Source organism: Nomascus leucogenys, chromosome 8, assembly GCF_006542625.1.
Source record: "Nomascus leucogenys isolate Asia chromosome 8, Asia_NLE_v1, whole genome shotgun sequence".
NCBI classification, from domain to species: domain Eukaryota; kingdom Metazoa; phylum Chordata; class Mammalia; order Primates; family Hylobatidae; genus Nomascus; species Nomascus leucogenys.
The window spans coordinates 106,809,769-106,832,129 of record NC_044388.1 but is presented as its reverse complement, the minus strand read 5'-3'; the positions used below and the strand labels follow the sequence as shown (position 1 = coordinate 106,832,129).

At 48.7% G+C, this 22,361-nt stretch overlaps 1 protein-coding gene across 1 annotated transcript; it reads right to left on the bottom strand.

Moving 5' to 3' along the window:
• Positions 1 to 1,978: 1,978 nt before the first annotated feature.
• EXOSC2 (exosome component 2) lies at positions 1,979 to 13,024 on the bottom strand. Its single transcript, XM_003276737.4, has 9 exons — positions 12,877 to 13,024; positions 11,180 to 11,281; positions 9,159 to 9,204; positions 8,532 to 8,621; positions 7,392 to 7,457; positions 5,882 to 5,950; positions 4,515 to 4,691; positions 3,656 to 3,784; positions 1,979 to 3,143 (listed from the first exon to the last, which is right to left on the bottom strand). The coding sequence occupies exons 1-9, from the start codon at positions 12,996 to 12,998 to the stop codon at positions 3,063 to 3,065; spliced, it is 882 nt and encodes a 293-aa protein (XP_003276785.1). The 5' UTR covers positions 12,999 to 13,024; the 3' UTR covers positions 1,979 to 3,062.
• Between the last annotated feature and the right edge of the window lie 9,337 nt (positions 13,025 to 22,361).

Below are 22,361 nucleotides of genomic sequence, written 5' to 3'. Positions count from 1 at the left end.
AGTGAGCCGTGATCCATGCCACCCCACTCCAGCCTGGGTGACAGAGTAAGACCCTGTCTCAAAAAAAGAAAGTGAGGTAAGAAGTTGTTTATTATGTTGTTATAGAGAAGCATACCATTTAATGAAAAAGAGCCAAGTTGTATTTCAAAGTTATCAAATGCAGCGTTCAAAGTTATTACCATCGAGACTGTCCTAGGTTTACGTGGAGTAGTTAGGGCTCTGTCAGAAGGGCATTTTGTTTACCAAGCCCTTCCTCAGCTGTCCTCAGCTCCTTATTATGACCCAGAACAAAAGAACAGAAAATGATGTTAAGACATCTATAGCTGGGCGCAGTGGCTCACGCCTGTAATCCCAGCACTTTGGCAGGCTGAGGCGGGGGGATCACAAGGTCAGGAGATCAAAACCATCCTGGCCAACATGGTAAAACGCCACCTCTACTAAAAATACAAAAATTAGTTGGGTGTGGTGGCACATGCCTGTAATCCCAGCTACGCTACTCGGGAGGCTTAGGCAGGAGAATCGCTTAAACCCAGGACGCAGAGGTTGCAGTGAGCTGAGATCATGCCACTGCACTCCAATCTGGTGACAGAGCAAGACTCCATCTCAAAAAAACAAAAAAAACGCCAGGCGTGGTGGCTCACGCTTGTAATCCCAGCACTTTGGGAGGCCGAGGCGGGCAGATCACGAGGTCAGCAGATCGAGACCACGGTGAAACCCCGTCTCTACTAAAAAATACAAAATATTAGCCGGGCGTGGTGGCGGACGCCCGTAGTCCCAGCTACTCGGAGAGGCTGAGGCAGGAGAATGGTGTGAACCCGGGAGGCGGAGCTTGCAGTGAGCCGAGATCGCGCCACTACACTCCAGCCTGGGCGACAGAGCGAGACTCCGTCTTAAAAAAAAAAAAAAAAAAAGACGTTTATAAATATCAAAAAATACAGCTGGGTGCAGTGGTTCATACCTGTAATCCCAACACTTTGGGAGGCCGAGGCGGGTGGATCACGAGGTCAAGAGATCGAGACCAGCCTGGTCAACATGGTGAAACCATCTCTACTAAAAACACAAAAATTAGCTGGGCGTGGTGGCGCATGCCTGTAGTCCCAGCTACTTGGGAGGCTGAGGCAGAATTGCTTGAATCCAGGAGGTGGAGGTTGCAGTGAGCCGAGATCGAGCTGCTGCACTCCAGCCTGGCAACACAGTGACACTCTGTCTCAAAAACAAACAAACAAACAAAAAATAGTTCATCACATATGTGAAGACAGCACTTGCATGTAGTCTTTTTTTTTTTTTTTTTTTTTTTTTTTTGAGACAGTCTCACTCTGTCACCCAGGCTGGAATGCAGTGGCACAATCTCAGCTCACTGCAAGCTCCGCCTCCCAGGTTCATACCATTCTCCTGCCTAAGCCTCCCAAGCAGCAGGGACTACAGGTGCCAGCCACCATGCCCGGCTATGGTTTTTTTTTTTTTTTGTATTTTAGTGGAGACGGGGTTTCACCATGTTGGCCAGGATTGTCTTGATCTCCTGACCTTGTGATCCACCCACCTCAGCCTCCCAAAGTGCTGGGATTACAGGCATGAACCACCATGTCCGGCTGTCCTTCTTTTTTCCTTTTTTTTTTTTTTTTTTTTTTTTGAGACAGTCTCACTGTGTCACCTAGGCTGAGGTGCAATGGTGCGATCTCAGCTCACCACAACCTCTGCCTCCCGAATTCAAGCGATTCTCATGCCTCAGCCTCCTGAGTAGCTGACTACATACAGGCTTGTGCCACCACACCCGGCTAATTTTTGTATTTTTGGTAGAGACAAGGTTTCATTATATTGGCCGGGCTGGTCTTGAACTCCTGACCTCAGATGATCTGCCCACTCAGCTTCCCAAAGTGCTGGGATTATAGGCACACAGTACCCTTTTTAAGAAGGTTCCCCCAAACCTACATCAGGGCACCATTTTTAGATAGTCATCAGAAAAAACAATGCACTGGAATTCTCACATTCTTCAGCGAGAACTCTGGCGTCTTTTTATCTTTTAACTCTGAATTATCCACAAGTTAATGCACCACTACTTCAATTATAGGAGGAAAACAGCTTTGCTTTTCCAGTCTCCATTTTTCTTAGCTTATTTTCTTCATGTTTATCTGAGTACATGGACCCAGAACATTCACTCTATTATCATGAATAATTCAGCATCTTACAAGTCACTCTCCAAGCAGGACAGATTAAGGCAGCCTGGTGTGAACATAATCGCACCTATGGCTACAAGGAATATGCAACAGAAAATCAGATTCCAACCAAGCAAAAGGCTGCTTGGTTTTTTTTTTTTGAAACAGAGTCTCGCTCTGTCACCCAGGCTGGAGTGCGGTACGCGATTTCAGCTCACTGCAACCTCCACCTCCCACATTGAAGCGATTCTCCCGCCTCAGCGTCCCAAGTAGCTGGGACTACAGGTGCGCACCACCACACCTGGCTAATTTTTGGTATTTTTAGTAGAGATGGGGTTTCACCATGTTGGCCAGGCTGGTCTCGAACTATTGACCTCAGGTGATCTGCCCGCCTCGGCCTCCCAAAGTGCTGGGATTACAGGCGTGAGCCACCGCGCCTGGCCTGCTTGGTTAACTTTATTCTTCCAACTTTACCAGCTGCATTCTCAGTCATTTAAAGGATATAGGAATAGAGGCCAAAACAGACCATTTGGAGGTCAGGGATGCCATGTTTTCTATTGGGGCAATTTCACGGGGCACTGTGCCTTGTGAATGACAGTTGAGTGGAAGACAAAGGATTCTCCATATTATTCCAGGATGGGAGTCCATTCGACTGGAACACTGTGCACTTTGAAAGAGCTGAAACTATTCCCTAATGGAATAGGGAACCCAAGGAAGCACCGTTCATCTGCCACCCAGGCTTGGTGTTAGGACAGGAGAAAGCAGGCCTGTGGGCTGGAGGCAGTCACAGGGCCGTCAATGCAGACAAAGGGATGCTCTCTCGAGTCTTTGCTGAGCCACATATGGGGACCACACATCACAGTCTTCACTCCTGCAAGGTCCACAGTCCTGTCCTTCTGGAGCGCCTCCTTAACCCTCCTGTTCTAAAAGCCTCTGGCGTGTTTCCATCACAATCTCCTCCATTATTTCTGGCTTTAAGATGTCTTTGATCTGAAAAAGCGAAAAGGCATTTGTTCAGAAAAGAAACCAACCATAAACAGACCACCAAGCCAATCCAAACATAAATCAAGCCGTTAACATAAACTTTCTGTATTCCTTTCATGTCTCAGAGACTAAGCGTTACAAGATATGATCTGCTAGAAGCAGCCTAATAAATCAGCAAGATTCTCTGGGATATAGCCGACAAGAACAAAAATAGTATTCTGACATTCATCCAAAAGCTGGCTGAAATTTGGGATAGGTAAGATGCAGTCCAGAGGCTGCTCTCATAAACTAGTCCCACCTGACACCTCCAGCCCCAAAATCCTTAGACTGACACTAGGCATTGAGAATATTGCAAGTATCTTAGGGAAAGATCTACCAGACACTCATTAAGGCTGTTTCAGACCAGTTCATACTGACGGATGCTGGGAAAGTATTGGGGATACGTGCATATTGTCTCTGAACAAACAACAGAGCGGCTCACAGATCAGTGAAGAAGGGAGAGGCCCTGCGGAGAGTACCTGATGTGGAAGGGATGCTTCATAGCAGTACAGGATGCTGGTATCATACAGCATCATCCTCTGAGTTACCAGCGAGATGATGCAGTTCCGAAGCCGGGATATCACCTCTCGATCAGCAAGAGAGACAGGCTATAAGGAGACACAGAGAAGGGAAGAGAAATATAAACAGGATCAAAATACATGACCAGCCACAGAAATTAACAGATAAATCATTTATGACTCAGACAATATTACCCCAGAACTCCAAATCAACCAAACAGCTAACTCCAAGGGAGATTAAAAGGAATGGGGCAGGGCGCAGTGTCTCATGCCTGTAATCCCAGCACTTTGGGAGGCCAAGGCGGGTGGATCACAAGGTCAGGAATTCGAGACCAGCCTGACCAACATGGTGAAACCCCATCTCTACTAAAAATACAAAAATTAGGAGAGCATGGTGGGGCACACCTGTAATCCCAGCTACTCGGGAGGCTGAGGCAGGAGAATCACTTGAACCCAGGAGGCGGAGCTGGCAGTGAGCCGAGATGGCACCACTGCACTCCAGCCTGGGTGACAGAGCAAGACTCTGTCTCAAAACAAAACAAAACAAACAAAACAGAAAAAGAATGGCTTCTTCACTGGCTCTTCGGCTATTACCCTGCAACTTTGCCATCTCCACCAACAAACATCAAACCATTCACTGAGTTCATCTCCTTAGAAGAGAGAAGATAATATGGGGTTCATGAACACACCTTGATGGAAAGTCAGTGACTCAGCCTACAGCAGTAATATGGCTAAAAACAACCAACTTCACTGGCCACAAAAACACAGCAAAGACTGAGCCCCCTCCATCCCACTGACAATGGCCACAGTGTTTGCTCACCTCCAGGTTTGCAATGAAGCCCCCTGCTTCCTCTTCTTTGTGCTCAGGTGTTGGGTAAATCCAGATGAAGCCATTGTTGCCGAGAATCACTGAGGCACCACATGGCAAATCATGAAAGTGGGTCTTCTGCCGTTTCACCAGGGAGGGGGAAACCTGGACCAAAACCCCCTGACCTAGCTAAAGAAATATATCACAAAGCTAGGTCACTGCAGGATCAGTGGGATGAATGAAAAGGAGACTGCAGAATACACATCCTAAGTATATTCAAATTGGTGTCCTTCCTGTTTACAATTGCTGTCGCCTACATGCATACACATAGTACACATTTTTGCAGAGAACACTTTGGGACTCAGAGGCTATTCATACATCCCAGCAGAAGGTGACTTTTGATACTCTTCTCTGTCACTTCCCTTTGCAGTCTTCCTTGCACTGTAAGCCAGAACTCATGTGCCAGACATTAGAGAAGCTGAAGCCAATGAGGAAGTGAGCTGGAGCCTCCTGCTGGCCGAGGAGCACTGCGTTGTTCCATGACCCTAGCTCATACCTGAACCCCACTCATCTTGCCTGTGAGATGTGTGCCTCTGGGTAGGTAAGGAGATGGCTGGAGATGGGTGCAAATCCATGTCTGGTCCTGGCAGGACAGCTTAAGTCCACGTCCTGCCAAGGGCGAGTCCGCAGGACCCAGGGTTGTGAAAGTCAGCATACTGCAGCAGTCCTCTGCCTACTCCAGGTACATCAACGTGGCTGGCTGCAGCCACTCCATTAAGGGAAGAGGTTTTTGTTCCGCTCAGAAAATAAAAATCTTCACCCAGATAAAGCTAAGAGACTAGTAAATCCTAATTTGTTTTAGGAAGTATGCTCTCCTTAAAATAATAGCTTCAATAATGCAACTTCGTATAAGAAAAGCAGTGAAATTCCATTTAGAGGCTCAGATGACAGGGCAAGCTTTGCCAGTAATAACATCCACTGGACTGATTGGACGTTCGTCTAAGGGCTGTTTAACCAGGCCCAGCCTGCCTTTGTTCCCAGGACAGCCTCAGCCCCAGTGCTGAGTTGCAGCGCCCCCTGGAGGAAGAGAGACAGCTGCGCCTCCCAGCCCACAGTTGGAGGGGCTCTTCTGGTGGAAGTCAGTCTCCTTGGAGAAAACGGATAAAACTTGTTCTTTACAAGGCTACTGACCCATGACCCTGTGAACCCTGACCTTCCTGATGTTACGTTTAAGGAACACGATCAGTTTGTGGGATGCCAGCCTCTATTAATGCTTAGCTACTGGGGTTCTTTAGGCCAGAATTCCAGAGAGCTATGGGGATTCAGAAATAGCCTTGTAGTCTCAGTCAGCAAACAGGAACATCAAGAGCCCGACTTACTTTTCCATATTTCAGGCTCCTCGTGTGCAGAGAGACAGCTCCGTCAGAGAACACTGCCTGGACCTCAGCCTGGCCAGGGTGATGAAGGAACAAACAGCAGCCTCGGCCACACACTGCCCTGTCCTCTGCAGCCTCTGCCCCTTGACCCCACACCTCCATCTTTTCCTCCCCTCTCCAATGGTCCAGGCTCAACAATCTTAGACCCAGAGGACGTCACTGTGAACTCACCTCTCCCCTTGGTTGTCATGAATATCTTTTTTTAAAAAATAAGAGACAGAAGGCCAGGTGCGGTGGCTCACATCTGTAATCCCAGCACTTTGGAAGGCTGAGGTGGGTGGATCACCTGAGATCAGGAGTTCTAGACCAGCCTGACCAACATGGAGAAACCCCGTCTCTACTAAAAATACAAAATTAGTCGGGCGTAGTGGCGCATGACTGTAATCCCAGCTACTCGGGAGGCTGGGGCAGGAGAATCGCTTGAACCTGGGAGGCAGAGGTTGCAGTGAGCCAAGATCGCACCATTGCACTCCAGCCTGGGCAACAAGAGTGAAACTCTGTCTCCAAAATAAGTAAATAAATAAATAAAAGACAGAGGCCAGGCATAGTGGCTCATGCCTGTAATCCCAGCACTTTGGGAGGCCGAGGTGGGCAGATCACCTGAGGTCAGGAGTTCGAGACCAGCCTGGCCAATATGGTGAAACCTGTCTCTCCTAAAAATACAAAAATTAGCCAGGCATGACGCACGCCTGTAATCCTAGCTATTTGGGAGGCTAAGGCAGAATCGCTTGAATCTGGGAGGCGGAGGTTGCAGTGAGCCAAGATTGCACCACTGCACTCCAGTCTGGGCAACAGAGCAAGACTCCGTCATTTAAAAAAAAATAATAATAATTTTTAAAAAGATAAAATAGAGACAGAGTCTTGCTCTGTCACCCAAGCTGGAACACAGTGGTGTGATCATAGCTTACTGTAGCCTTGAGCTCCTGGGCTCAAGCAACCCTCTGGCCCCAGCCTCCTGAGTAGCTAGGACTACAGGCATGTGCCACCAGGCCTGGCTAATTTTGATTTTTTTGTAGAGAGGGGGGTCTTGCTATGTTGCCCAGGCTGGTCTTGAACTCTTGGCTCAAGCAATCCTCCCTCCTTGGCCTTCCAAAGCGCTGGGATTACAGGCATGAGCCACCACACTCGGCCTGTCATTAATGTCTTGACGTGAACACCTTTTCCACTCCCTGCGCTAAAAGTTAACATCATTAACAAAAGCCTAGCCTAAAGCACAGGCCACCGTAAGTTACAAGACCCAAAGAAATGACTTAGCAGCAGGTCCGAACAAGAGCTGGGGAGTCAGCCTGAATTAAGGAGACTGAGAAAGGATGCAGCAGAGCCCGACACTTGGTCTAAGACTCGGATCCCTGCAAGGATGACACGGTTCTTCAGTCAGAGACATACAATGGAAGGCCCACTTCCCAGTCCCATAGAAAAGCATCAAGAGGCTGGAGTGCAAAGCGCAGGATACACTGATAAGGTCCCCTTCCTGTAAGAAACCTCTCATTGCAAGCTCATCTTCTGCAGATCTTCTCCTCTGAAATACACAAAGAAATGACATTACTTAAGCCAGATCCTCAGAAAGGTCTCCATCACTTCTTTCTCTTTCACTTCCTTTTGAGATTTTTGAGGCCAACCACAATATTCAAGCACTGAGAACTATAGCAGGAGTAGGTAACCCAAGCCACTTGAGGGCAATCAGTGATAATCACGACTTTTCATCTCAAAAGACTTTTCCACAGCTCCTCTTCTCTTCCTCTTTCCCTCCCTTCTCTGAGCAACATTTACACCCCTCCCAATCTCACCCAGCCAACATTTCCATACTCATCTTCCATGACAGCCCTCTGCAGTCCAGCAGGACCAGACTAACTCCTGCTTGGATATATCTCTGCTCACACATTTCCCTCTATCTCAGATTCCCTGAACTAGTCATTTAACGTCTCTCCATCCTTCCAGGATCAACTCCAATGCCTGTCTTTCCTACGAGCTTCTCTCACTGAAATCTCCTTTTGTATAACCACAGCTTATTTATTCTACTGCCAGGGACTAGGTCAGTTATCTTATATCCCCTGCTGGGGAACTCAGTCGTGCTTGGCACTCGGCACAGCGCTTGGCACTCGGCACAGAGCTTGGCACAGTAAGCCTCTCTGCAAATACATGCTGGACTGAAGATAAAGCTGAACCATGGCATTTTACAAAAGGCTGTGGCTTGGTTACTGTGGTTGTCTGGAATAACCAAATGCCTTTCAATTCACAAAAAACTAATGTAAAGACAACTTTTCAAGGAACATCTTCACTGTGCAAGGCTGATATGTCTGAAAAGGAAAACTATTAACAACTAGCATCTAAGGGCTTCTCTCCCCAACTCTCTGTTGGGATCCCACCCCATGGATGTTTCTGATCCTATTATATGCCAACTGCTCCCTCTTTCGGGAGACCTGGACAGGGTGAACAGTCTACATACACATTGGGGCAGCAAACTTCACAACAGACAAACAGGAGTCAAAGGGGCAACCTCAGTGTAAAGCAAAGTCCTCTGGTGGAACAAAGGGTCCCACGGCTCCCCCCAGCCCACTGGGCCCTAGTCCATGGCCCCAGCTGTAGCCCTTACCAGCTCTCCTCCAGGAAGGTTCATGGATGAGAGCAGCAAGACTGAATCCAGCCTGGAGTTGGTCTCCACCTTCCACCTCTTCTGTTGAACCTATAAGCCAAGTTCCACACTTGGACACATGCTCCAGGGACAGGAGTTCATATCATAAATAACCAGTAAGGCCGGACACGGTGGCTCACGCCTGTAATCCCAGCACTTTGGGAGGCCGAAGCTGGTGGATCATTTGAGGTCAGGAGTTCGAGACCAGCCTGATCAGTATGATGAAACCCCATCTCTACTAAAAATACAAAAATTAGCCAGGCGTGGTGGCAAGTGCCTGTAATCCCAGCTACTTGGGAGGCTGAGACAGGAGAATCGCTTGAACCCGGGAGGTGGAGGTTGCAGTGAGCCAAGATCGCGCCACTGCACTCCAGCCTGGGTGATACAGCAAGACCCCATCTCAAACAAACAAAAAAAAAATTAACCGGTAATCTGAAATCGAACAAGTCACATATTTACATCAGAGGCCACACAATAGCCAAATGCAATGAATGCCTTTTTCATTAACTACAAGTGGAATGACTGTCCCATGAATGAAATCGCCAGCCTGCCTCGACTTTGTAAACACCAAACTGGTATCGACGTTACCTCTGTGATTCGTCCCACTACAATGTCTCCTACTTCACCAATGTATCTGAAAGATAAAACACAAGGGATTCATCCATCTGTGAGCAGACTTTCTGACAAGACCACACACCATTTGAGATGTCAGTTCAACAGGGTGAAAGCCTGGAATAGGCGCCACATTCAGCAAATTCATGTAACTATAGTGTCTGGACTTATTTTCAGAAATTGCTAACTTCAAACATTCCTCCACGTATAAAGTCTCCATTAACTATCCTTAGACATATCACTATTCCAAGTAGTTCATTTAGCCAAAAACCCCTATTTTGTTCGATTACACGACAATGGAAAACATGGACTATTTTCCTGTGGCACATGGATGAGTTCTGCACCAGCCAAAGGAAGAGAAAGGAAATCTGAGCCAGGACGCCAACCACACGAGTCTGCTCATGTCTCCTCCACTCACTCACTGCCTGCTCCTCTCAAGCCCCTTTGCTAGTTCCTTATCCGTGATTCTAATGAGACGTACTCGGTGCTGAGGCTAAGTCCTCAGAACTCTTCACTTTTCGGCCACTCAATCTAATACCTTTAAAACACCACTCTGTGCTGTGACTGTGCCAGTCTCCTGAATTCCAAATCCTACTCAACTGCTAGCTACCCAACTCTGCCATATAGATGACTAACAAGCATTTTCAAATGTATCAAGCCCAAAACTAAGCTTTCCCGCAGCCCCCCCAGTCCTCCATAGCAAACCGAGATAGGGGATGAGTTATCCCCATCTCAGTCAATGGTGACTCCATCCGCTCAGTTGCTCAGGCCAAAAACCTTGGAGAGTTCCTCGATTCCTCTCTCTCTCTCACGCTCCTGGACAAGTCCAGTAGCAAATCCTGTTGGCTCTACCCTTAAAACATATGCAGGAAATAAAAGGCATCCAAATTGGAAAGGAAGAAGTAAAATTATTTCTATTCACAGTTGACTGGGTCCTATGTACAGTAAAGCCCAAAGAATACAAAACCCAACACCTTTTCATGATTTTAAAAAAACATTCAGAAAATAAAATCTGTGTAGATTCCAATCACTCCTCCACCTTCCACTGCTCCCACCTTAGTTGAAGCCACCATCACTTCAGATCATGAGTATGGTCCCTAATCCACCTCCCTAAGCTTGCCTATCCCCCTTCAATCTCCCATCAGCAGCCAGAGTGAGCTTAAGTCCAGATCAAGTCCTTCCTCTGCTCCACCCCTTCCAGTGCTTCCCAGATTACACAAAATAGAAGCCAAAATGCTTAGTCTGGCTACAAGGCAGGCCCACGCCCGCCCACCTCAGCTCTCTGCTTACATCTGCCCCTTCTCTCCCCCTCACTCACTCTGTTCCAACCCCACTGGCTTGCTTTCTGGGGTAACCTTCATTGAATGCTTCTAGGTATCGGGCCCTGTGCTAAATACTTTACATGCACCATCTCACTGAATTCTAAAGAAAATCCTAGGCCAGGCGCAGTGGCTCACGCCTGTAATCCCAGCACTTTGGGAGGCCCAGTGGGGGGAAATTATCAGAGGTCAGCAGTTCGAGACCAGCCTGGCCAACTTGGTGAAATCCTGTCTCTACTAAAAATCGAATAAAATTAGCCAGGCGTGGTGGAGGGCGCCTGTAATCCCAGCTACACTGGAGGCTGAGGCAGGAGAATTGTTTGAACCCAGGAGGCGAAGGTTGCAGTGAGCCAAGATCACGCCACTGCACTCCAGCCTCGGCAACGGAGAGAGACTCCGTCTCAAAAAAAAAAATAAATAAATCCTATGAAGTAGGCCATGCTATTATACTCACTTTGCAGAGGAGGTAACCAAGGCTTGGAGTGGTGACATAACATGGGGAAACCTCTGAAGCCTGCACTGATCTGCACCACCCCACCTATAGTCACGGTCAAAACCTCAGACTTACAGCACGACAGGGCAGGCAGGGGTGGGGTGGGGGATAAGGAGGGGGCAGGAAAAGCCTGGTAGTACAACCTGGATGCCGCAAGAAAGGGAATACACACCTTTTGTTCTCACCTGGTTTTCAAAGCTTTCACACAGATCAACTTGTTTACTCTCTCCACAGAGCCAGCAACAGATGCAATGAGCTTCTCTTCTCCCATATACGTTCCATGGCCCCTGATGCAAGGCGAAGATACAAAGAAAGGATACGAGGGTAACTCGAGGTGACCTCTCTCCCTTCAAAAACAATGTGTTCCTCAAAGCTAACAGGCTCCCCCTGCAAAGCATGGCTTCTGTGCTGGCTGCTCCCTCTGCCTTCAGTGCTCCTTCTCCAGACAGCCACTTGGACATCACTCCTCTCACTCAGGTCTGCTCAGGTGTCACTTTCTGCAGCAGGCCTACCTTGACTGTGCCATTGAAAACACAGCCCACCCCGTTGCCACCACTCCCCCCTATACCATTGACCCTGCTCCACTTTTTACCCTATTGCATTATTACCTAACATTCTGAATAACTTATTCATTGCGCTTATTATCTCTCTCTCCCTGTTAGAACTCCACCAGGACAGAGATTTTTCACTCTGCCATAATAACCCAACTGCACAAAATATATGTTGAAAGCATTAATGAAAGAATGAATCTTAAGATTTCCTAGGGGCCAGGCATGGTGGCTCAAGCCTGTAATCCCAGCACTTTGGGAGGCTGAGGCGGGCAGATCACACTTGAGGTCAGGGGATCGAGACCAGCCTGGCCAACATGGTGAAACCCTGTCTCTACTAAAAAAAAAAAAAAAAAAAAAAAAAATTAGCTGGGCATGGTGGCATGCGCCTGAGTAGCTGGCATGAGTAATCCCAGCTACTCAGGAGGCTGAGGCAGGAGAATCACTTGAACCCAGGAGGCAGAGGTTGCAGTGAGCCGAGATCGCACGACTGATCTAAGAGAGACTCCGTCTCAAAAAAGAAAAAAAAAATTTCCTAGTATCCACTAACCTTAAACTAACAGGTCAAAGGGCGATGCTATGAATGCTGTGCCCCTTGTACATATAGATGTACCAAAAAAAAAAAAAAGGTTGAAACACTAGTGTTATCTATGATGATATAATGGCTGGTTTTACTTCTTTTCTTACATAATTGTCTCATTTAATCCTCATTACCATATCATACTGTTATTATCACTGTCTTACAGATGAGGAAACTGACCGTGGAGAGGCAATGCCGCTAATAAGATGTGATGGTAGCAGGACTGGAACCCCAACTGTCTGACTCAAGAGCCTTCCCTCTTAACCACAATACACTATATTACACCCCTTAGATTCAAAATGTGTATAAATGGGTGCATGCAGCACAATGTAACTGTTTGCCCTAAGCTCGAACAATTACGGATTCTAAACTGAAGAGGAGGCGGCCAAGAACGCCCACCGTCCCCTCAGAGAGCTGCAAACTGGAAAAGAGCCTGCGCCTAACCCTCCCCAGCTTTCCAGGTCTCCCACAAGGAAGGCTCAAAGATTTGGACTTCAGGCAGAAGACCCAAAAGTCACAGCCACCCGAGGTCAGGAGTGGAGGGTTTCAGGAAGCTGAGACAAATGCAGACGGGGACACACAAGATGCAGGGGGCAAGAAGCACGAGACTCGGAAGCGAGGCGAGTAGGATGCTCAGACGAAGTGCCTTGGGTCCCGCGGAGAGTTACACACACAGGGATACGAGGCCTGGACCACGTGCAGAGAACCCTGAAGCCGCTCTCTGAAGCCTCGACTCCCCCAAGTCCCCACGTACCGCATGAATCCCGTGTCCGTAGTGATTGTGTCCCCCGGCACCACTAGATGTTTCTTAGTGTCGCGGCCCAGTCTCTCGCTAAGAGGCTTGCGAGCCACTGGAAGCCTCATCTCCATCGCCATCTTGGCGCCAATGAGTTGCGCAGGCGCAGCTCAGCCGGGGGCCGCGATATCCGACTCCGCAACTCCCGGCCGCGTTGGGAGGGGCGGGGAAGGGCGGGGACTCAGAGCAGCTGCCAATGAGAACTCACGGTCTAGAGGCCATGTTTACAATTGGCAACAATAAGGCGAACCCGAAGGGAAGGGAGTCGAGCTGCCATGTCTACTATTGGCAAGGGAGCACCCGTGGAATAATAAAATCTGACGTTGTGTGGCGTGTGACTTTTTACCAAAACTGTCTTGTACTCATCATCCCATTTATTGTATAACTGAGAAATGGACCTCTGAGTTTCTGTCCAATTCTAAGCTGCCGAAATCCGATATTTTGTAAGAGAGAGCTCAGGAGGATGGAGAGATGGGATCTACAGAAAACACTATTTGAACAGAAAGAAGAGCCGCTTTCCACACGGTTCCCAGTAGCCCCAGGATTCTACATTGCGGCCGCCCCGTGGGTGCTGGCTCAACATCATCATCTATACCCCCAAAACCGGGCTCTAGATACTTTTCACTTGGTTCTGTCCTTTCATAAAGACTCCTTTGAACAAGCTAATTTACTCCAACATTTCTTTTGCAAACAAGTTAAAAATCGTCTAAGAAAACAGGTCAAACCTTGCAAGCCAGGTATATTTGGTAGGGAAGGGAAGAGCACACATAATGCGAAGATCTTGGCTTGCATTTAGTTAAACAGCGAGTCGAGCGCTCTCTGTGTGCCAGGCGCTGTTATAAGGATTCAGCGGAGAACAGACAGCTGTCACTGTGGGTTTTTCTGCGGCTCCATTTTAATAGGAGCGTACCCCTCGCCGCTTCTCCCCGTCCCCCACTACCCTCTCCCTCTCCTTGCCCTGCATTCACAAGAAACAAATTGGGGATGGTAATTCCCCATGCACAGGGACTCTAAAGAGGATTAAATGAAATCATTTGCATCAGCTGTGGTCAGTAAAGCCGATAAAGCAAGTCCGCCTCCTGAAGAAAGATCCGTCGAGCCAATTGTTTTATAAATCTCCAAAGCGACAGCATTTCTTCCACTTAAGCAAGGCTCACGACCACACTTAAGAAAGCCAGCCCTGCCAGGCAGTCGATGACATGAATGCTAGTGCCCCAAGGCCCTGGGTCAGTGGGCTGCCAGACCCTCGCCCTCCGCCGTGCCTGGAGGAAGGCGCTAGAGCCTAGCCACTCGGTCCAGTCCTGCCGCGGCCATAAGAGGGCGATAGTGTCCTTTGAGCCCGCGTAGCCCGGCAGCCAGGGAGCCAGGCCCAGCGAGTGGCCCTAGGCGGAGGAGAGAGTATGCCTGACACCATCCAAGTTCTTCCCGGGAGGGAGAGACGTCGCCTTTACCCCGCGCATTCTCACAGCATTCACATTCACGGAGCCTGTGACAAGGTTGGCATTGTGGATACCAGTTTATGCAGGAGGAAATCGAGGCCCCAAAAGGAATGGAATTCACATTAGCAGATGGCAGCAAAGCCGATGTGTGTTCCAACCGCAAGCGATTTACCCCAGAACCTGCACCCTTTACCAAACATAACCCGAGTGCTTCGGCTGGTCCTTTGCTGAGTGCTTTACAAATACTATGTTATGTATTCCTCACTTTCAGCCCATCTTCGAGGTAGGCATTGCTATCCCTGATGATCACTTGGGGCCACCGAGCCCCCCAAACAGACTCGTAACTGGGACTAGAATCCAAAACGACAGACTCCTCCTCTCCCATCCGCAGTGCTCCTCTTTCTGCATCATCATACGCACCCTTTTTTATTTTTTATTTTTTTTGAGACAGTCTTTGTCACCCAGGCTGGAATACAATGACACGATTATGGCTTACTGCAGCCTTGACCTCCTGGGCTCAGGTAATCCTATCACCTCAACCTCTTGAATAGCTTGGACTACAGGCACATGCCATGAGGCTCGGCCAATTTTTTGTATTTGTTTTGTGAAGACGGGGTTTCACCATGTTGCCCAACCTGATCTCGAACTCCTAAACTCAAGTGATCCGCCCACCTTGGCCTCCCAAAGTGCTGGGATTACAGGCATGAGCCACCGAGCCTGGCCACACTTACCCCTTTACCACCAGTAGACAAGTGGGAACCCGGAGACGGAGCAGCACATCCCAGGGGGCTTGTAAAAAGTATAGATTCCTTAGGCATTGAGGCTGTAAACCCCGAATATCTGAGACAGGTCTCAGTTAATTTAGAAAGTTTATTTCACCAAGATTGAGGACGTGTGCTCAGGAGGTCCTGACAACCTGTGCCCAAGGTGGTCGGAGCGCAGTTTGGTTTTATACATTTTGGGGAGACATGAGGCATCAATCAACGTATATGAGATGAATATTGGTTCGGTCCAGAAAGGCGGGACAACTCGAAGCTGGGAAGGGGCTTCCTGGTCATAGGTAGATAAGAAACAAATGGTTGAGGCCGGGCGTGGTGGCTCACGCCTGTAATCCCAGCACTTTGGGAGGCCGAGGTGGGTGGATCACGAGGTCAGGAGATCAAGACCATCCTGGCTAACACGGTGAAACCCTGTCTCTACTAAAAATACAAAAAAAAATTAGCCGGGCATGGTGGCTGGCGCCTGTAGTCCCAGCTACTCGGGAGGCTGAGGCAGAAGAATGGTTTGAACCCGGGACGCAGAGTTTGCAGTGAGCCGAGATCGCTCCACTGGGCGACAGAGTGAGACTCCGTCTCAAAAAAAAAAAAAGAAAGAAACAGATGGTTGCTTTTTTTTTTTTTAGTTTCTGATTAGCATCTCCAAAGAAGGCAATCAGGTATGCATTTATCTCAGTGAGCAGAGGGGCGACTTTGAATAGAACAGGAGGCAGGTTTGCCCCAAGCAGTTCCCAGCTTGACTTACTTTTCCCTTTAGCTTAGTGATTTTGGGGCCCCAAGATTTATTTTCCTTTCACAAGGCTTTGCAAAGGTAAGGTCTAGAAGTCTGTGCGTGTTTTAACTCCCTATGTAATTTCAGTGGCGGAAAAGGTCTAAGATTCACTGATGCCACACATCTGTGCATCTGTGCATCTCTGCAGCCACTGCCCCAGGCTGATCAACAGCATCTCTTACCAGGGAGATAACTTCCTAGCTTGTCTTCCTAATTCTACTTTTGTCCTTCCTATCATCGAATCTCCACACAGCAGGCAGAGGGAGCTTTAAAAACAGATTAAATCACTTCCCTGCTTCCAGCACTTCTTGACTCCTGCCTGTCTCTGACCTCATTCTCGTCCTAACCCACTGCGTTACTCACTATGCTGCAGCCAGACTGTTAACAGTGGAGGGTGCCCAGCTTCTTGGCGTCTTGGACAAAACACGCAGACAAAGCAAGGAAAGAATAAAGCAACAAAAGCAGAGATTTACTGAAAACGAAAGTACACTCCATAGGGCAAGAACGGCCCAAGCAAAGAAACTCAAGAGGCTCCTAACAGAAGTTTCTGGGGTTTAAATACCCTCTAAAGGTTTCCCATTGGTTATTTGGTGTACATCCTGTGTAAATGAAGGAGTGGCCCGTGATCAGTCTGATTGGTTGTGGAAAGTGGCCAATCAGAGGCTGAAGTTACAAGTTACACCCTATGCAAATGTCTGATTGGCTGTGGAAAGTGATCAATCAGAGGCTGAAGTGAAGTTACAAAGTTATACTCCTATGCAAATGAAGACTTGGCCCCCTACCAGCCTTACTGGTTGTGGGAAGGGACCAATCAGAGGTACTTTCAGTTTTTCATCTGTCACACAGAAAAGCCGGGATTGCGAAGGGAGTAGCCTCTGGTCCTTTTGTTACTTGGACTTGGAAAGTTGGGGTTTTCCTTTTGATTTAGTTCTAGAAAGTCAGTGTGAATCAGCCTTATGTTCCCTGCCTCCAGACCCTATTCTCCTGCCTCAAGACTAGCTGGCTTCCCCTCGGTTCCGCAGCACCAACCTCCTCATCACTTCAGGGCCCTTCACTCTGGTCTCTTTCTGCATGAATTCTCTTCTCCCAGGCTTTTGTGTGGCTGGCTCCTTCTCACTCATGGCTTGCTCAAACATCAACTCCTCAGAGAAGACTTCCCTGATCACCTTATCTGGAATAACTTTCCAGTCCTTTTTTTAATCCCTTGATCCTGTTTTACTTCTTGTCACTGATTTTTCTTTTTTCTTTTTTCGAGACAGAGTCTTGCTCTTGTCGCCCAGGCTGGAGTGCAATGGCGCGATCTCAGCACACTGCAACCTCTGCCTCCTGGGTTAAAGCCATTCTCCTGCCTCAGCCTGGGATTACAGGCACCCATCACCACGCCCAGCTAATTTTCATATTTTTAGGAAAGATGGGATTTCACCATGTTGGTCAGGCTTGTTTCAAACTCCTGACCTGAAGTGATCTGCCCACCTTGGCCTCCCACAGTGCTGGGATTACAGGTGTGAGCCACCATGCCTGGGCTTCAATTTTCTTTCTTTTTCTTTTTTTTTGGTTCATTGATTGCAGTCTCCCCCCACTAGAACATGCATGTGCTGAAAACAGGGACTTTATCTGTTCTGTTCATCACATATCAATGCTTAGAACCAGGCCTGGCACACAGGGCAGCCATAAAATATTTGTTGAAAAAATGCAATATATTTACAAAATACAGATTTGCTTGTCTGCTCATTGCCTGTCTTCCCACAGGATATGAGCCCGACAAATACCCGGACTGTCCATTTTGTTCACTGCCCATTTCCTATATATGCTTGATATATAGTAGGCCCTTGTATTAAGCATGCCTTTGCTTTTTTTTTTTTGAGACAGAGTCCCGCTCTGTTGCCCAGGCTAGAGTGCAATGGTGTGGTCTCTGCTCACTGCAACCTCTGCCTCCCAGGTTGAAGCGATTCTCCTGCCTCAGCCTCCCAAGTAGCTGGGATTATAGGCACCCGCCACCACGCCTGGCTAATTTTTGTATTTTTAGTAGAGACGGGGTTTCACCATGTTGGCCAGGCTGTTCTCGAACTCCTGACCTGGTGATCCACCCACCTCAGCCTCCCAAAGTGCTGGGATTACAGGCGTGAGCCACCGTGCCCAGCGCCTTTGCTTTTCTGTACTCAGATGCTTTGAGATCTTGGGGACTTGCTCTTCCCAGAGGGACTGCCCCACCCAGGGTTAACCGGTTCCTGGAGATAGTGAACAACTCACCCAGGAGGACCCTTGCAAATGCACACCACCCAATCCAGAGCCCACACCCACAAACACCTCCTTTATTAGGCTCTTTTACTCAGGGCCAGTATCCAACTGCCCTGATCATCCCAAGGCCAGACGCCAGACAACTAGGGAAAGCCCTTATATAAACCCCAGCACCTACTGCAGTTATTCAAACCAACCAATCCTAAGCCTGCTTACCGTGCCTCACCCATTCCTTCCCATGGAAACCACAATAAAGGCTCTTGCTTACGTTTTGCCCTCCTTCCCTCTGCCTCCTGACCAACCCGGTGCTTTCCTGTGCAGCTTTGCACGGTGCACCCTGCCTCTTGTTTCTAGAACAAAGATTTCCATGTCGGCATACCATGTCAGATTTCAGGACCCTTAAAACAGCTCTCTGCCGGGCGCCGTGGCTCACGTCTGTAATCCCAGCTCTGTAGGAGGCTGGGTGGGTGGATCACTTGAGGTCAGGAGTTCAAGACCAGCCTGGCCAACGTGGTGAAACCCTATCTCTACTAAAAATACAAGAATTAGCCGGGCATGGTGGCAGGCGCCTGTAATCTCAGCTGCACGAGGGGCTGAGACAGGAGAATTGCTTGAACCTGGGAGGCGGAGGTTGCAGTGAGCCAAGATTGTGCCACTCCACTTAAGCCTGGTTGACAGAGCGAGACTCCGTTAAAACAAACAAACAAACAAGCAAACAAACAACAACAACAACAACAAAACATCTCTCAGTAAATCTCTGTTGAATTGATGAAGAAACTTTTTCAGCAGGCATTTGCTGGGCACCAGCTATGTGCTGTGGGACCACAGAGCTGGATCATTTGAAGCCCCTGTCATCAAGGTGCTAAGATGTTCAAAGATGGGGAAGGGAGAGGGAGGACAGACAGAAAAGCTTGCCTGACAGAGGAAGCATTTGAATGAGCCTTGAAATGAGGGAACCATGGACCCTGGGGAGTTGGGGTGGGGAACAGGTGAACTCCAGGTGAAAGTAGCTGGCAAGGAAATCCTGAAAAACATGAAAACAGAGGCAGCAGGGACTCTCTAGCCCAAAACTCTTGACTCAATCCTCATCTACCTACTGGGTTCATCTTGTGTTCCATTGAAATGGTAAAATGGTAAAAATAACTGCATAAACCTTTTTTATTTTTGAGGCAGAGTCTCACTGGAGTACAATGGTATGATCTTGGCTCACTGCAACCTCTGCCTCCTGGGCTCAAGTGATTCTCGGGCCTCAGCCTCCCAAATAGGTGGGATTACAGGCGCCTGCCACCACGCCCGGCTAATTTTTATATTTTTAGTAGAGCTGGGGTTTCCCCATGTTGGCCAGGCTGGTGTCGAACTCCCAGCCTCAAGTGATCCGCCCACCTGTGCCTCCCAAAGTGCTGGGATTATAGGCGTGAACCACTGCGCCTGGCTAACTGCATAAACTTTCTAAGCAGAGATGAGCACACAGATTTCAGCCTAAGGATGCTCATCAAAGCATCACTTGTTCTGAAAGTATTAGAAACAGTGTCAATGTCTATGGTCATATTAAGCATGTCCCTGAATATTTTCATACTTCTTCAATCAAGAAGTGGGGTCTGGCCAGGCGTGGTGGCTCAGGCCTGTAATCCCAGCATTTTGGGAGGCCGAGGCCAGTGGATCACTTGAGGTCAGGAGCTTGAGACCAGCCTCACCAACATGGTAAAACCCCGTCTCTACTAAAAATACAAAATTAGCCGGGCGTGGTGGCAGGCACCTGTAATCCCAGCTACTCGGGAGGCTGAGGCAGGAGAATCGCTTGAACCTGGAGGCAGAGGTTGCAGTAAGCCATTGCACTCCAGCCTGTGCAACAAAAGCAAAGCTCCATCTCAAAAATAAAAATAAAAATAAAGCCCCAAGCCCAGGGCTGGCCCACAGAAACTGCCATGGCTGTGTTTGCATGTCTTTGATTAGGGTGGCTGCAATCTCAGGAAAGGGGCCTTAGGCCTCTGCTGGAAATGCAAGCAAAGTAAGTGGTTAGGCTTTTCAGCATCATGCCTCCCTCCAGCGTGCAAACCACAAGTCACATCCTTTCACCCTGGTATCCCAGGCCCTGGCACCCGGGGCAGCACACTTCTGTGGAAACAGATCTGTGGGCAAACCAGAGGCACCTTGGTCTGCAGTTACAACCAGCTACCACCAGGTGGGTTCTGGAGCCTGGGATGGGGATCCTGGGATCTGTTAGCTGAGACTTCACAGGACAGAATGATGAACAGAGAAAAATTTCGATTTTTGTTCAAGGGACTCACTGACCTCTCTGAGGTCTGACTCTGGGCGGCCCTGCTTCAGGAAGCCAGAATTATTTCCTGGGAGTCTCAACATGTGGGCAGGAAAAGCACCTGCCATTTCACCCCTTGGCATCCAAGGGAGGGGGACTCAGGACAGATAGGCTTTGGTCAAGGGAACAAAAGGCCTGGATGGGGGCTGCATGGGAGGGGGGAATGCAGGGGCCACCGGAGGCATTGGGGGCCTAATGGTGGGGTGTCAAAGGAGAAGCGAGGTTCCAGTGGGAGGAAAACCAAAGGTGACTTCCCCCACTGGCCTGAGGGAGTGAACCCCAGACGGGGCCTGCAAGTGAACTCATCAGGTGCCCAACCCTGCCTGTGCCCCTATTTCCAGGGTCCAGAACAAATCCCTCAAAGTATGGGGGTCTTTAGGAGTACACCCCTGAAGTTCCAAGTGGGGCTGGGCTGTGTGTCCAAGTGTGAATTCCCAAGTGTCTGCAGGTGCGCATGTGTGCACACGTGTGCTGGATGAAGATGCAGAGTTGTACCTGAAGGATGCCAGGAAACCACACACCCAGTGGGCTGGACAATGACACCCTCATGGCTGGTGTATGCTGGAGCACAGGTGTGAACTCACACTCCCCTGCACGCACCTCCTTCCTGGAGAGGAGAGGCAAGCCTGGCCCTATAGGAACATGAAGCCCACGGGCTTTAACTCGAGGTCTTCCTGCTCCCTGATCTTCTTCAAGAGGGTCTGAGAATGGGTGCCCAGAACATTTGGAGAGTCTAGGCATTGGGAGGGCACTTGGTGGCCATCTTGGCCCATTCCCACTGGCTGCTTGAACTCCTTCGAGTTGGCCATTAAAATGAAAAAAAAAAAAAAAGTAAATATTTGGGAGAAGTTACAAAGTAAGGCACTGATGTTTGAGCCAGCTGGAAACCGGGAGAAATCTGGCCAGCCCCTTTCTTTCTTTCTTTCTTTCTTTTTTGTTTTTTTGTTTTTTGAGACGGGGTCTCGCTCTTTCGCCCAGCCCAGAGTGCAGTGGCGCAATCTCGGCTCACTGCAAGCTCCGCCTCCCGGGTTCACGCCATTCTCCTGCCTCAGCCTCTCCGAGTAGCTGGGACTACAGGCGCCCGCCACCGCGCCCAGCTAATTTTTTGCATTTTTAGTAGAGACGGGGTTTCATCGTGGTCTCGATCTCCTGACCTCGTGATCCGCCCGCCTCGGCCTCCCAAAGTGCTGGGATTACAAGCGTGAGCCACCGCGCCCGGCCAGCCCAGCCCCTTTCAAGGTTTCCAGTTGCTTTGCACTGTGGCCCATCTCACTGAGATCTGACACCCCAGTTGTGACAGAGAAAATTTTCCTGTACGCACCAGTAAGTGGAACAACTCCTACCGGCCCTTTCCGGCTTCTAGACACTTTCTATATTTCCTTCATACAGACAAAAGTGTCCACCCATTCAGATGCTAAATGATAAATGTTCCAAGTAATTTTTATTTTAGAATACAAGAGAGGTACAAATGTATTTACAGTTGTACATATACAATCAAATAATAATATATCACAGTTTTGTAAATATCATTTTAGATAAATATTTACAAGGTTAAAGTGACCATTTTCTGGAAGTAGAACACAGTTTCTTGAAAACTCTATACATTTTATACTTTTCATTAATATTATAGTTTATTTATTTTACAAAACGCCCTACGGGAATCCTGGTAAACGACTGCAAAGTGTGAGAGGCGACACCAGAGGGCGCGCACAGCCCGAATTTGAGGAAACTTGGGCAGGGACCGAGGGAAGTGTGGGCAGACGGGGCGGAACTCCCGGGACTGGGCACAGCTCGGAAGCGCTTCCTGGCCACAGAAGCCACCTTAACCTCTCGGGCAGAGGTTCCAGTCTTGCCCTCCTCTCGCTGGAGTGTGTGTGTTGGAAGGGGTTGAGGGTAACTTT

Excerpts from the sequence above, each read along its gene's own strand:
- EXOSC2 (XM_003276737.4), bottom strand. The coding sequence starts at position 12,998 with ATGGCGATGGAGATGAGGCTTCCAGTGGCTCGCAAGCCTCTTAGCGAG. Across the intron at positions 11,282-12,876 it reads ACGGACACGGGATTCATGCG|GGGCCATGGAACGTATATGG; the intron begins GTACGTGGGGAC and ends GCCTTGCATCAG. Across the intron at positions 7,458-8,531 it reads ACCTTCCTGGAGGAGAGCTG|AGGAGAAGATCTGCAGAAGA; the intron begins GTAAGGGCTACA and ends TGTGTATTTCAG.